The sequence below is a fragment of the Hemitrygon akajei genome, chromosome 11, assembly GCF_048418815.1.
Source record: "Hemitrygon akajei chromosome 11, sHemAka1.3, whole genome shotgun sequence".
Classification (NCBI taxonomy): domain Eukaryota; kingdom Metazoa; phylum Chordata; class Chondrichthyes; order Myliobatiformes; family Dasyatidae; genus Hemitrygon; species Hemitrygon akajei.
This window is the reverse complement of record NC_133134.1, coordinates 148,011,812-148,025,796: the sequence shown is the minus strand read 5'-3', so window position 1 is coordinate 148,025,796 and position 13,985 is coordinate 148,011,812. Positions and strand designations below refer to the sequence as shown.

General features: G+C 41.0%; 1 protein-coding gene across 5 annotated transcripts in view; it reads right to left on the bottom strand.

The window, feature by feature from the left end:
• Positions 1-12,064, bottom strand: part of nol4lb (nucleolar protein 4-like b) — a 340,315-nt gene extending 328,251 nt beyond the window's left edge. For 4 of the 5 annotated variants that reach the window (XM_073061905.1, XM_073061907.1, XM_073061906.1 and 1 more), the window contains exons 1-2: positions 11,906-12,064; positions 11,456-11,786 (exon numbers count right to left, since the gene is read on the bottom strand). In XM_073061905.1, the coding sequence (XP_072918006.1) occupies positions 11,456-11,740 (285 nt within the window). In that variant the 5' untranslated portion in view covers positions 11,741-11,786; positions 11,906-12,064. Of the gene's footprint in view, positions 1-11,068; positions 11,138-11,455; positions 11,787-11,905 lie in introns of those variants that run through there. The other variant, XM_073061908.1, reaches the window with a different exon arrangement.
• Between the last annotated feature and the right edge of the window lie 1,921 nt (positions 12,065-13,985).

Sequence of the window (13,985 nt, the reverse complement as noted above, 5' to 3'; positions counted from 1 at the left end):
GATAATGAAGTAGGTTTTCAAAGCTTGCAGAGAGATTTAGGCCACTTAGAAGAGTGGGCTGAATGATGGCAGATGGAGTTTAATGCTGATAAGTGTGAGGTGCTACATTTTGGTAGGAATAATCCAAATAGGACATACATGGTAAATGGTAGGGCATTGAAGAATGCAGTAGAACAGAGTGATCTAGGAATAATGGTGCATAGTTCCCTGAAGGTGGGATCTCATGTGGATAGGGTGGTGAAGAAAGCTTTCAGTATGTTGGCCTTTATAAATCAGAGCATTGAGTATAGGTGTTGGGATGTAATGTTAAAATTGTACAAGGCATTGGTAAGGCCGAATTTGGAGTATTGTGTACAGTTCTGATCACCGAATTATAGGAAAGATGTCAACAAAATAGAGAGAGTACAGAGAAGATTTACTAGAATGTTACCTGGGTTTCAGCATCTAAGTTACAGGGAAAGGTTGAACAAGGTAGGTCTTTATTTTTTGGAGCGTAGATGGTTGAGGGGGGACTTGATAGAGGTATTTAAAATTATGAGGGGGATAGATAGAGTTGATGTGGATAGGCTTTTTCCATTGAGAGTAGGAGAGATTCAAACAAGAGGACATGAGTTGAGAGTTAGGGGGCAAAAGTTTAAGGGTAACACGAGAGGGAATTTCTTTACTCAGAGTGGTAGTTGTGTGGAACGAGCTTCCAGTAGAATTGGTAGAGGCAGATTCGGTATTGTCATTTAAAGTAAAATTGGATAAGTATATGGACAGGAAAGGAATGGAGGGTTACGGGCTGAGTGCGGGCCAGTGGGACTAGGTGAGAGTAAGCGTTCGGCACGGACTAGAAGGGCCGAGATGGTCTGTTTCCGTGCTGTAATTGTTATATGGTTATATGGTTATAAATGTAAGGAAAGCTTGGTTCAGAACAAAATCATACTCCGTAATTTTAAACAGCCTTATTTTTGCCTGTGCAACACATTTAATCATAAGTTAATGCTAGAACTGACAAAGAGTTATTAGAAAGGAAAATTTTTAGTTGCTATGTTGAGATAAATTTGGTGAAAAATACTTCTAAACAACACCCGTAGTATTCAACATTTGTATGAATAGGTTATTACTGACACAAAAACATTAAATTGTGTGGAGTTTTAAATTCTATTCAATTGAATACATCAATTCTGGACAATCAATTGAATACAATGGTAAGCTACAGGTAATTATTGCATTAATACATTGTAAGCTGAAAAGAATTACTGTAGTATTGAATACATATACTTTCAAAAATGCTGTGATGCTATAATTTGATATGAATTTGTCATCTCTGGTAACCATTTCTTGGTTTATATTTAGAGCTTGGTTTATATTCTAACTCTGAGCTTTACAGCAGTAATTAGGATACATTTATGCAGCTGTATCAATGGAATTGGCGTGTAAGTGCTTCTTAAATTTTGTTAGTTTTGCTCTATTATATTTGCCAATGGAATGACTTTAATAGTGAGACAATTAAAGCCCTGATTAAAGTGAAGAGGATGACTGAAGCATCAAGGCGAGTGCGGAAGTTTGGAGACCGTTTGGGTGTTCCAAGGCTCTGCAGTCTCCGAGAGGATTCCGGGAGGCAGCAGGCATGAACCTTGTAACAGGCGAGCTGCAGGACAGGGCACAAGACGACGTTTGCCTCCAATGGTTCGCTGATCAAAGCGACAAGGGAGATGGAGGCATTGAAGCAAGTGCAGAGGGTGAACGCCAGCTGCCGGCCTTTGGGTCAATTGCTCTTTACCGGAAAGGGGAGAGCCAGCTGCTGTGCTCTGGCCCAGAGAGTACTGTCCATGTTTTTTTCTGTGTTTTGGATTTGGACTTTGGACTAGAGACACTATCTTTCAGTCTTACAGTTTTTATATTCTCTTTTTGTCACCTGATCTTCTCGATTTTTTTTGTGGGGGGGGAGTGGGATTTGAGGGCCGATGTGCCCGACCTGTTTCAATCATTTTTTTTATATATGAGCGGAGGGTTTGTGGGTCAATGTATCTGATCTGTTTTGTTGGTTTTTGTGAGGTGGGATTTGGGGGTTGATGATCGTGCTGCCTTTATTTTTCTTTCTCAGTTTCATCACTACCCGGAGAACTAAAGAACTTCAGAGTTGTATATTTTGATAATAAATGGAGCTTTGAACCTTTGAACAATGAAGTTCTGATAGTCTTTTTTGTTGTCCTAATTATTTTTTCAAACAGAGTGAAGAAAGATAGAGAATGAAGAGAAAAAATGGAAAAAATTCTGAGCAGTTTACCGACCTGTGGGAATGTGACAAAATTGTTTCAATTGTTCCCTTCCAGGGCCAGACAGATTGAGGAGTTTTTTAAGAATATATTATTTTCATTTAAATATGACTTACGCTGTTAAGTATTAGTTCTAACTGCCTGCAGCAGTTAGAACTGGCAATTAATGTGTAAATGTAGTAATTTCTTGTAACTCCAGAAAGAATAAGGGCAAACTGCCATTTTTGCAAAGCATCAAGTAAAGCAACTTGTCCAGAATCCTCCTTGTTGCAGATCACTAGATAATTTACATACATACATTGGTCTGACCATTATGTTCACTGTAACTTAAAGAGTAAAAATCTGCCTCATCTTCTTTTCTGGTCCTTCATTCATTCTACAGTTAGCAGCAGTGGTCTTACCTACAAGTAAGCGTTTCGCAGACTTTAACTCTGAATGAATTCGTGGATCTTCAACTATGATATTTTGTATATATTGCCAAATATCAGCTATCTGATATAACCTAAGAGTTTTGAACTGTCAGATAATCTACCGGTACTAATCCAAATCCATTTTTAAATAGTTGACAATGAGATGAAAGATAATTGACAATCTTAGCACTTCTTTACCAGAAAATATATTTTATACAGTTGTGACAAGAGTTTATTATTGAACAGGTAATCAGCAGGTTTGGGCTAACGGTTCAGAGATCCAAGGATAAATCCCATGATACAGGTGGCAAACTTAAACTTAGTAAGTATGGGTATCAATAATGGAGCTGACAAACCGTTGTAAAACTTAAACTGGTTCACTCAAGAAGAAATCTTAGATGTGTTTTCAGATCCACAGCAAGAGGTTGACACTCAACCATCCTCTATAAAGTTCAAACAATCCACCCGTTTGTATTTTTAAAAAACCTGATATGAAAGACTATGGCTGCATGTCAACACATCCTTTTCAAGGACATTTAGAAAATGGGTAGTAAGTGATGATCATCCCATGAATGAAAATGAAATAAAAATGAGAGAGAGTGAGAGTCCTCTTCATACTTCATTCTATTCCACCTCTCCTTCACACCATTTCTCACCAATAAGTATGCATGGAACTGACAGTAGGTATCTCCCTTTCAAACCTTTTGATTCTCTGTTCGTGCTTTCATTAGACTGAGATAGATTGTCCCTATTGGTGACTCTCCTTTCCTCTCTAGGGAAATGCTGATGCTTCTTACCTTCTCTAAGGATGCACTTCTGCCTAAGTAATTATGCTTTAAATAATGACTGAATGAGCCCATGTTGTACCAGCTAGCAGTTTTAAATGAGAAAATGTAATAGTCAGAAAATACCGTTAGCATTGATTTTGGCTGTAAACACAAGTTGGTAAATACTGAATAAAAGCTATAAATGGCATTCAGTTTGGATAATTTAAAACACTTAAAACATAATTAAAATATTAAATGAATGAGGTGAAATTTAAGGCTGTTTTTGCGAACTATACAGAAGGCAGTAGTCTTATTGACAACATTCCATCTATGTGAAGGAAAGTTCTAAAAGTGTGCACTCAAACACACATGAAGTTTTACACGTCACAGTCCAAATATCACTGAAATTCCTTAAGTTTGCAGAGCAATCACAATGAAAGCCGAAACTAGATTATACATTCTATCCACAACTTCAACAACTCTGTCAGCCCAACAGGTCTTTGGCAAGTCTTGTGTTCTACATGAACTTTCTCTCATCTCACTTTGTTTAACCTTATCAACATATCCTTCTATGCCTTCTTCCCTTACTATGCGTCTAACATCTGCTTAAATATCTCTACACCACGCCAACTCAATTAATCACGATAATAAGAATTTCATATTCAAATCACCTGGATTTAAACTACTTGCTAGAGTTATTGATAATATTTCCAAATCTGGTCTTCGCTGCAAATAGGGACATCTTTTCTATTCCAATCTTTTCACACCTTCAATAATGTTAAAAACCTACCAAGCCATCCCTTTCTTAAAAGGGAAGTTACAAGAGTCCCATCCTCTTTATTTATTACAAAATATAACCACACAAACACTTGTCAATTGTGACAAGACTTGTATGCTATAACGGGTTACAATGTAAAGTTGGAAAGTGTCACTAGCTACAATGCATCCCTTCTTGATGAACCATATGTGTTCTATGCTTATCTTGAACAGAAGGTCAATGAAATGAGATCACCTGCCTTCGACACCCCTATACCCATGTTTATCATTGCAGACATTGGATTGACCTTCCTGAGAGTACAACCATGGAAAACGACTAGCCTGGATGGACATGCTGGCAATGTCCTCAAAACCTGTGTGGATTATCTGGCAGAAATAATGACATCTTTAACCTCTCTCTACTCCAATCTGAGATTCCCAACTGCTTTAAGGAGATCACTATCATAGTGCAAAAGAAGGAAAGGTAATGTGCCTTAATGACTCACACTCAGTAAGTCTAACTTCCATCATTATGAAATGCTTCAAGAGGCTGGTGATAGCACACATCAAACTCAGCCACCGAGACAACCTTGGCCCACTCCAGTTTGCCTAATGCTGAAGCAGGTCCATGGCTGAAACAATCCATATAGATCTTTTCTAAACCAGCCAACTTGTGTAAAACAAGGGACATTCTAGTCCAAAAGACACAGGGGTATTCAGCCCATCGAGTTTGCTCCATAATTCCATTATGGCTGATTAATTATCCCTTTCAACTCAACTCCCTTGTCTTCTCCCCGTAATTATTTTGAACTTATTCAATCCCCACTTTTTTGTTTACTGACACTATTTTGGAGCAGATTGTTGTTACTTCCTATTTTTCCTTCAAATTTGCTCCCCTTGATCCTCCAGCTAAAGCCTTGCCTTCACGTGGTCAATTTCCTCGTCTGATCTTTTCTGTTTTTCTGTGGAGGAGGCAGTTAACAGCTGCATAACATCACTAGACACACACAGAGAAAACAATTCAATGATGTGTTCAGAACCTCCCTAAGAAATGTAACATTCACATTGACTCCTGGCCCATGACCACTCTTAAGTGTAGAAGAAACATTTAGTGTAGTGTTGAAAAGCTCAAAGCTATGCAGTGGGGTCAACAGAGATTGTATCTAAATGGTGGAAAGAGTTGATCATCTCACAAATTAGCAATTTATTCACCAAACTAGTCACCGCCTGCCCCATCTATGTTCCATTGCTTTCCGGTCAAGATAGCTCCAAGCCATTGTATCCATTGAAGTCATGGTTCAGACGTAGTTGCTTTTTCTTTAATTATGTTTTTAGGTTCATTGTGATGTTTTTGGGTACACAGAGGTCATGTTATGGTTTAAGGACAGGGATATGGGGAATTATGGGGAATTAGAGGTCAGGTCATTGTCTAGGCCTCCACTCTGTGTTTTAAGGCCAGTAACGTGGATTTGGGGTATCTGTGGTCAGATATTGGGCTGTCAGACCAGGCTGCCCCTACCCCTTCAGTCAATAAGGTGTTGATGGGTTCTGGAATCAGATTTCCATGCAGGCAGAAAGCACAAGGGTATTTAAGTCAGTGAGATTGGAGTTTGGAGTTCTGTCATTGGCGAGTCCAGAGTTCAAGGCCTAGTGTCTGCCTTTGTTGTCATCAATGAGTCCTGGGGTCACAGGTGAATTGGACATCTGCCATTCTCTGGAAGCCCACTGGGGGAGTCAAAGCCCACTACCTGTGAATCCACGAGTTTTCTGGAAGCTGTCCAAGGGAGGACCGGAGCTTGATTTGCTGTTGTTGTTGTTATGTTGCCTGTTGTGTTATTATGCCAAGCATTATTGGCACTAGAATGTCTGCCGACACTTGTCCCCATCACATCACCAGGTTGTTAACGCAAACAACACATTACACTATATGCTTCAATATACATGTTATAAATAAGTGAATCTGAATCTACGGTTTTCACATTGGCTTCATAGGCAGCATCAGAACCTGCAAAACCTGACTGAAAATGAGTAAATTTCAATATAGGGAAATGTCCAACAAAAATTATTAAGCCATTAATCCTGTAGTTTGCTTTGTATGATCTTTACTGCTCAACACTATGCAATGACTTTATTCTGTTCTCCCAATTTTCTTGGCTTTCATCATCTAATCTGATATTTTCCATATCAGTACTACCAATTTTCTTTTTCCTCAGCTTAAGTCAGGGGTGTCAAACTCATTTTAGGTCACGGGCCAGATTGAGCAAAATGCAGCTTCATGCGGGCCGGATCAGTCGGATGCGTGCGAACGCAGCTTTCGTTGCCTCCGTTTTTTCAGCCTGCTCTCATGTGTCTCAGTCTCTGCTATAACTACAAAGTGTTTCACTTTACAAATTCAGTTTCTTATGAAGAAGACTGCCGAGCAATACTGCCGAATAAACACTAAAAACCCTGAAAACCTGGTACCTGAATAAACTCAGCATTAGCCATATCATACGCCATAGGCGCTTCGATTACTGGGGCCAGCTTTAATAGTAATTAGATATTATGTCGCGGGCCAAAGATAATTCCACCGCGGGCCGGATTTGGCCCGCGGGCCTTGAGTTTGACATATATGGCTTAAGTGTTAGCTATGGCCGATGGTGAATGTGGTGAAATCATTACCTTTTTCTCAAACTTCTTCTCGTGCACTGCTGACAAATATTAATGTTTCTTTGTTCTCACTTTTCAACGAACCATACTTTATAATGTCTGCCAACTCCAGAACAGGGCATTACAGTTCACACCCTGACCCACCTTCCAAAGGGCCATTACCCCTGCACTGCTCTGCTTTACTCTCATCACCTAATACCAAACCTGTTTCCATCCGCCCAAACTTCCCTTAATACATTTCCATGCAAGCACAGCAGATTCAATAACTATCTTTTCACATCCTCACTTTGCAGCATCTCCCATCCACAAACACTTTCTGCAACACCATACAAGTTACTTGCATTTTTTTTTTCAACTTAGCATTCAGTCTTTGAAATTTCCTGTTAATTTAGACTCTCTGCTGATTTGGAGAGATTAAGTAGATTGAGACTACTTTACTAAGCATTTCCATTCAATCTGCAAGCAAGACCTTCAGCTTCCATTTACTTGCCATTTCATTGTTCCCGTCCCTTCACCCTCATGTAATGTTCCATTAAAAGTCAGGAAAAGGCATCTGGTCTTTCCTGCAGAACACAGAACAGGCCTTTCAGCCCATAACCTACTTTAACCTTTTCTAAAATCAACCCAACTCTTCCCTCCAGTTTTTTCCCATCCATGTGCCTATCTAAGTGCTTCATCACTTTCCAGGCTCAATGTTAAATTTATACTATTAACACTCCCTACGTTTTTCAGATGGACATTCTTATTGGCATTAACGCTCAGATTGTGACAGCGATTCCATGACAAGTTTTCTTCGATGTTTTAATAGACCTAACTAAATGAGTTAACTTGCCTGCTAAATCAGTGACAGAAGACTGGCCTGCTCTCACTGACATTCTGAACGTATATTTCATAATGCCATTTTAAATAGCGGGTATCTCCGGCGTTCAATATTTATCTTGCTGAAGACAGTTAATGTATTAAGAATGAACTTTACAAGGCATGGGTGTAAAAATGCGAAGAGTTTGCAAGATATTTAAGGGCAATAATGACAGAATTTAATGGGCTGAAACTCCTTTCTATTTCTTCAAATTCTTTATTAATTAAATCTTAGCGGTCAAAAAACTTAGTTTCTTCGTTAACACAACATTTAATTCCCCTGTGTACGTGATCATCTGTGCAGACAGAACAACTCAAGAAAAGCACAAAAGAGTCTTAGACCCGAAATATCGTTTGACTAATTTCGTAACATTTTTCTGGGTACTTTTTTTTAAAAAACAACAACTTATTGATGTTTTCTGTGCTTCGATGATCTGTTGTGTTGGGTTTTTTTTTTATTAAGACCAGGTCCTGTCTGCAAATATTAAACTGGCAAATTCAATTTCTCAGCAGGCTGGTGGGGAGGAACCGCAGTGTCAGATTGAAGTTGTGTCTTCTGTCTATTCCATACCATCTATTAGGCAAAAGAAAACACAACGCGGTTCACTCGAGGCGGGGAAGGGAAGTTTAAAGTTAACCGAGCCCTCCCCCAGTACTGGAGCGTCCGGTTATAAATATACCACTGTTGGTTTGGGGTTTTTTCCCGCCTGGACTGTCACTGTCTTTTTTTTTAAACAGAATGTTTATATATCTACATATATGGGAGGAGGTAACGTTGGGGAGTATAGCAGAGAAATGAAATCTCTCGCGGCCTCCAAGTAGTTGTGAGCAACCAATTGTGCACCACGGGGGATTAAGGTGCTTGTATCTCCTCCGTATTTGTTTAATTAGCCTCATGTCGGGCCTCAGTCCTGAGCACAGCTGTAAAACAGAGCGTTGTGAAAAGCCATGACCGTGCTGGGTGGGTAGGGCTCCCATTAAAGTTAATAACTGAAAAGGCGAATGGAGCTGAGTGCCTGGGTCCACTCTGGTAGGGAGACAGGTAATGAGTGTCACTATGGTAACGCCAGTGTCTAGATGAGAAGTAGGATCCTGGTAGGCGAGCTCTAATCCCACAGCATGTGCTCTGAAGCTGTGTAAGGGACGGCTCAGAGTTATGGTTTCATAAATGCATTTAATATATGATCGGTCAGGTATTTAAAGGTGTAAGAACGCAATTTACAATATGTTGGCACTCAGAATTCTACCAATACTTTGTATTGGTCTGTATATTGTACGCAATCTGGCCTCTTGTATTGAAACAATTACATTTCTAAATACCACGATTCACAGCAATGAGTTTCTTCAATTTAAACTGAATTGGACATTTAGTAAGGATTACGGTCAATGAAAGGGGAATGTCTGAAACAAGGATAGGTTACAGATACAATTTTACTTAATTTAATATTGTTACAAAATAATAAACAAACCAATTGCATTTAAACAATAAATGCACAACGATCACTTAAAATAAACTAGTTGGTGTCAAGCGAATGGAATAGGAGAGTTCTATTTCTGAATAACTTGGATCAGCAATTTATTGGGTGCTGGTTACCGAACCTTAATAATTGGCAATAAGATTCAGCTCGCCCAGTCTCACAAAAAAAGTAATAATGTAGTCAGTATAAATTGTCAGTCATAATAACACAACTGAATCACTAGACTCACCAAACTAGTCAATTTAGTAGCTAGTACAAGTTCGTAACATTCAATAATTGTAAATCATTCCTGTTATATATTTACAACAAAACGTAGGAAAACTTAATCGGCCACTAATGGTACAGTAATGTAAAACATCTAGATACCTGTTAAAGTCCTGTTCAGATACCCAAGTAGTGTGGGTTTGTGTCGCCACTCGCCACTCCCATCAAGAAAATATTCTAGCAACCCCCCCCCCCAAAAAAGACATCCGTCCAATTGAGAGAACACCATTCCAGTGCCATCCTCTACGACTCAATTTTGCTTCAAAATACAATTCAATGTAATAAACCTGCCAACGCGAAAACACTTGTGACAAGTTTTCAAGTATTGAGATTATTCATCTATTTAATGAACAAAAGTTCCCAAAATTTATCTGACAGCGATCAACCAAAGTGAAATCAGTGCATTAATCTAAAGATCCTGTAAAATATGACAACGAGCGAATATTAGCATATTTATGCATAATTCAACTTTACTGTTAATATTTAAAATTATGCATAAATGGCTAGCGTTAATATTTGGAAGGAAGTAACGTTTAACTAAGAGTATTCAGTAGAAATAAAGCGCTGAGCATTGACAATACGCACTCATCCTCCAGCACAGAATTAGGAGCTGGGACGCAGGCTTGTTGCCTGGCGACCAAGTACACCCAATGTATCACAGCCTGACTTCCACACTTATCTAAATCTGACCTCTTTCCTTATTGCTCTTGGAAAAACCAAAAGGTTAGCGCTAAATAATCTACATCGCATAAACCCATTATGAGCCAACGTTCTCTCCACGTACACACAAAAGAAAATTCCAGTAAAATAGGTTCCCAATTTCCCTTATTAATCCGATTTAGTCCCCTGCGCCTTTCTGTTTTCCACTTGTGGTTTCCGCTGCTCTCCTCTGCCAGGACTGGCTCATTTAGCTAATTATAATGAACCAGAGAGCGTGGTGCTTTGCACTGCTCATCGAAGTGCAATTTACCTGGTCAGGGGAGTGCTAATGCAAGCTAATTAGTGACTACTGTAGTCAGTGAGAAGCACTGGGCAAATGGGAGGGGGTAGGGATGAAGACAACAAGGCGAAACGACCGAAGGGAAGGGAAACTAATAATCAGGCAGGGCAGTAGATGTCACTTTTTTTATACGTCGCATTTTTTAAATCCATAAGGTTTACTTTTAATAGTCCTCTGGAATTAATTTAAAAATCAAAATGAAAGCATCCTACATTCGTACAAGTAAATAAACGGAAGATAGAACTGGCATGAGTGTCAGACGTGGTGGCGACTGGCCAAAAAAAAAACCCACATCGTTTAAGATGGCACTGGATAAGCACAATGATGGGGTAAAGATGGGGGAACAGATTGGTGATGGTGATAGAAACGTACGCACATTTTTTTAAAAAAAAGACCGTTAGAAAAATAAAGTAGGAGGAAGAAAAGCAGAGACTGATGGGTAGAGGGAGCAGGAAACAGTTTATGTGTGCCAGGGGGCATCACGACAGCCCATCGCTGCAGAATGGTATTCCGGAACATCCACCTATGGCAAGTGTGCTCTGGGATTCCGTTATATTTATATAGTGCGTGGGCAAAATTCCCACTCTTTAAACATAGGACGCAAGTGAATCGTTAAGTTCACCTTTCCCATTAATGTTCCATACCGGCCGATTTGTAAACTCGTGTAAACTTGCATCTTGCAGTTGAATGACTGTGGATTCCATCCTTATTGGGACGACCTGCGTCTGCTTCACTATGAAGTGCCTTGAATATCTAACAATGATTTGGGGATCGGAGCCGAACGAAGTTCGAATGCAGGACTCCGGTATTTGCAGCCAGCGTTCATTGCCTAATGTGTTATGTACAGAAGGGTAACCAGGTGTTCCGAGACCAGGCAGCCATGCACAAAACTACGTGCCAGCCAGAAGCCTCCCAAAACAGCACATAGCACAGCAACTGTTTAAAGACACACAGACAAAACATTTATTGATCAGATAAGTAAATAAATGTTCCCACTCTGGAGACTAACCGTGGTTTTTACTGGTACGTACACCGCTGGTTTTCCGGCAGCACCCTTTCGCTGATCGCCCATCCCCAGCTGGAATCCTTTGGATTTCACCCAAAATTTGAATTTTGCATTATCAACTGAGCTGAGCTCGACTCCGCTCAGGAGCTGCACAATCCGATCGTATTTTTTCCGAGTGACCGTCTTTGTTTTGCCCGAATCCCCGTAGGTCCTCAGACACCAGTCCTGAAAGTGACCGTACATGTCGCGATCTCCGCCGCTCTCCCAATCGATCGCTTTGTTCGCCATGAAGAAAGGAGGGGGCAAAGATCTTTACATCTCCGTAAAAATCCCCCTTTAACAGGAAAGAGAGAGAAAACAGGCTCGGTCAGTTTGGGAGCACTTCGGTACCTTTCTGCAGAGGATCTCTGCACACTACCCCCTCCCCCCAAAAATAATGCAACAGAAGCTTACATAGATAGTCCGGATCAATAAACCTAATGGCCAGGCACGGTCAGTGCGGTATAGGCGGTGGATCTAATTGTGGAAGAGCAGCTTGTTGCAGGTTGGATGGGCTGAATTTGGAAATCACTTGCTGGGAGGCTGGGGCTGGGTAAGGTCCGGCTCAGCCGTTCTAGGTGATGGTGTAGTGTTGTAGATGCGCCTCCAGAGGGGTCTCTATTCTTGGTCCAGCCCCCTTTCCTCTTCCTCTTCTCACCCGGTGACCTGATTGGACACAGGGACAAAAGTTTCTCGGGTGACAGCCAATCAATGATGTCACGGCCAGATGTCCCATTTAGGAATGCGGCGGCGTGCGCCTGCGCTGTTTGGGAATGGAGCACAGGGTATCCTACGCAGCACACCTCCGGAGCTTGCAACAAAACCCTGCCGTTGGCTTGGTTTCCTACACTCCCGGCTTCCGCATTTAAAGCTACCCGCATGGAGCATTTTTTTTTAGATTTTGATACTCTGGGACACGGGCGGACCTGCTATAAATAATGTAGGCTTCCCCCCCCCCTCCCCCCACAAATGTCACTTGGTAAGATTACATTTGAAGTCCCACTTGACCAAGCAGGTTAATGGTAAATGTATCCCAAATCAAATCCATAAACTTGTAGTAAAAACAACATTCAGCAGGTCAGGTAAAGTGAGAAAGCATTAATATTTCAGGTCGTCGAGCACCCTTCTCCAGTTCTGATTAATCTTCTACCTGAAATGCTAGGTGATCTCCCCCCGCCACAGATCTTGCCTGACCGTTAAAGTGGTTAAGTGGTTCTGTGGAGACACAAGAGACTGCACCTGCTGTACTCTGGAGCAAAATAGAAACAACCCGCTGAAGGACAGCATCTGTGCGAGAGAAAGGGGTTTGTTTCTAAAACCCTGCCTCCTGACTGGGCGTTAGAGGGAAGATAGCCAGTCAATAAAAAAAAGTTGGGGGCGGGGGAGGAGGAGAAGCAAAGGCTCGCAGATGATTGATGGAATAAAATAATGGGCAAATGGATAAGGTGGAGGGGATAGAGGAAGTGACCAAATGGAACAGGAACCTTGGTGAATAGGTAAGTACATGACGAGTAGGTGGTATGAAATGGGACCACGATTAAAGACATCTTCAAAAGGGAGTACCTCATGAAGGCAGCATCCATCACTAAGGACCCTCGACATGGGGGACATGCCCTTTGCACGTTACTATGATTAGGGAGGAGATACAGGAGACCTGAGGGCCCACACTCAGTCTTTTAGGAACAGCTTCTCCCCCTCTTCCATCAAATTTCTGAGCAGTTCATGAACACTGTCTCACTGTTCTTTTTTGCACTATTTATTTTTTATTATAACTTAGAGTAATTCTTTACATCTTGCATTGTACAGTTGCCACAGAGCAACACACTTCAGGACATTATGTCAGTGATAATAACCCCGATTTTGATTCTGATTCTGAGCTGGACCCATCAGCAAGGTTTTAGTGCCCTCTCCTTCTTTCTGGATATGTACACCTCCATCCCCCATCCAGAAGATCTTTGGGCCCTCATTTCTGGAGCAAAAAATCAACCATATATCATCTACTAACACTCTCAGTTGCCTGGCAGAACTTGTTTGTACCCTCAACAGCTTCTCTTTTGATCCCACCAATTTTCCACAATTCAGATGTATAACTATGAATGATTGCATGGGCCCTATCTATGTCATAAGAGCAGAATTAGGCCATTTGGCCCATCGAGTCTGCTCTGCCATTCAATCATGGCTGATCCTTTTATCACCTCCTCAGCCCCACTCCCTGGCCTTCTTCCCGTAACCTTTGATGCTGTGTCCAATCAAGAACCTATCAAACTCTGCCTTAAATATACCCAACAACCTGGTCTCCTCCACAGCTGCCTGTGGTGATAAATTCCACAAATTCACCACCCTCTAGCTAAAGAAGTTTCTCTGCATCACTGTTTTAAATGGATGCTCCTCTATCCTGAGGCTGTGCACTCTTGTCCTAGACTCCCCCACCATGGGAATCATCCCTTCCACATCTACTCTGTCTAGGCCTTTCAACATTTGAAAGATTTCAATG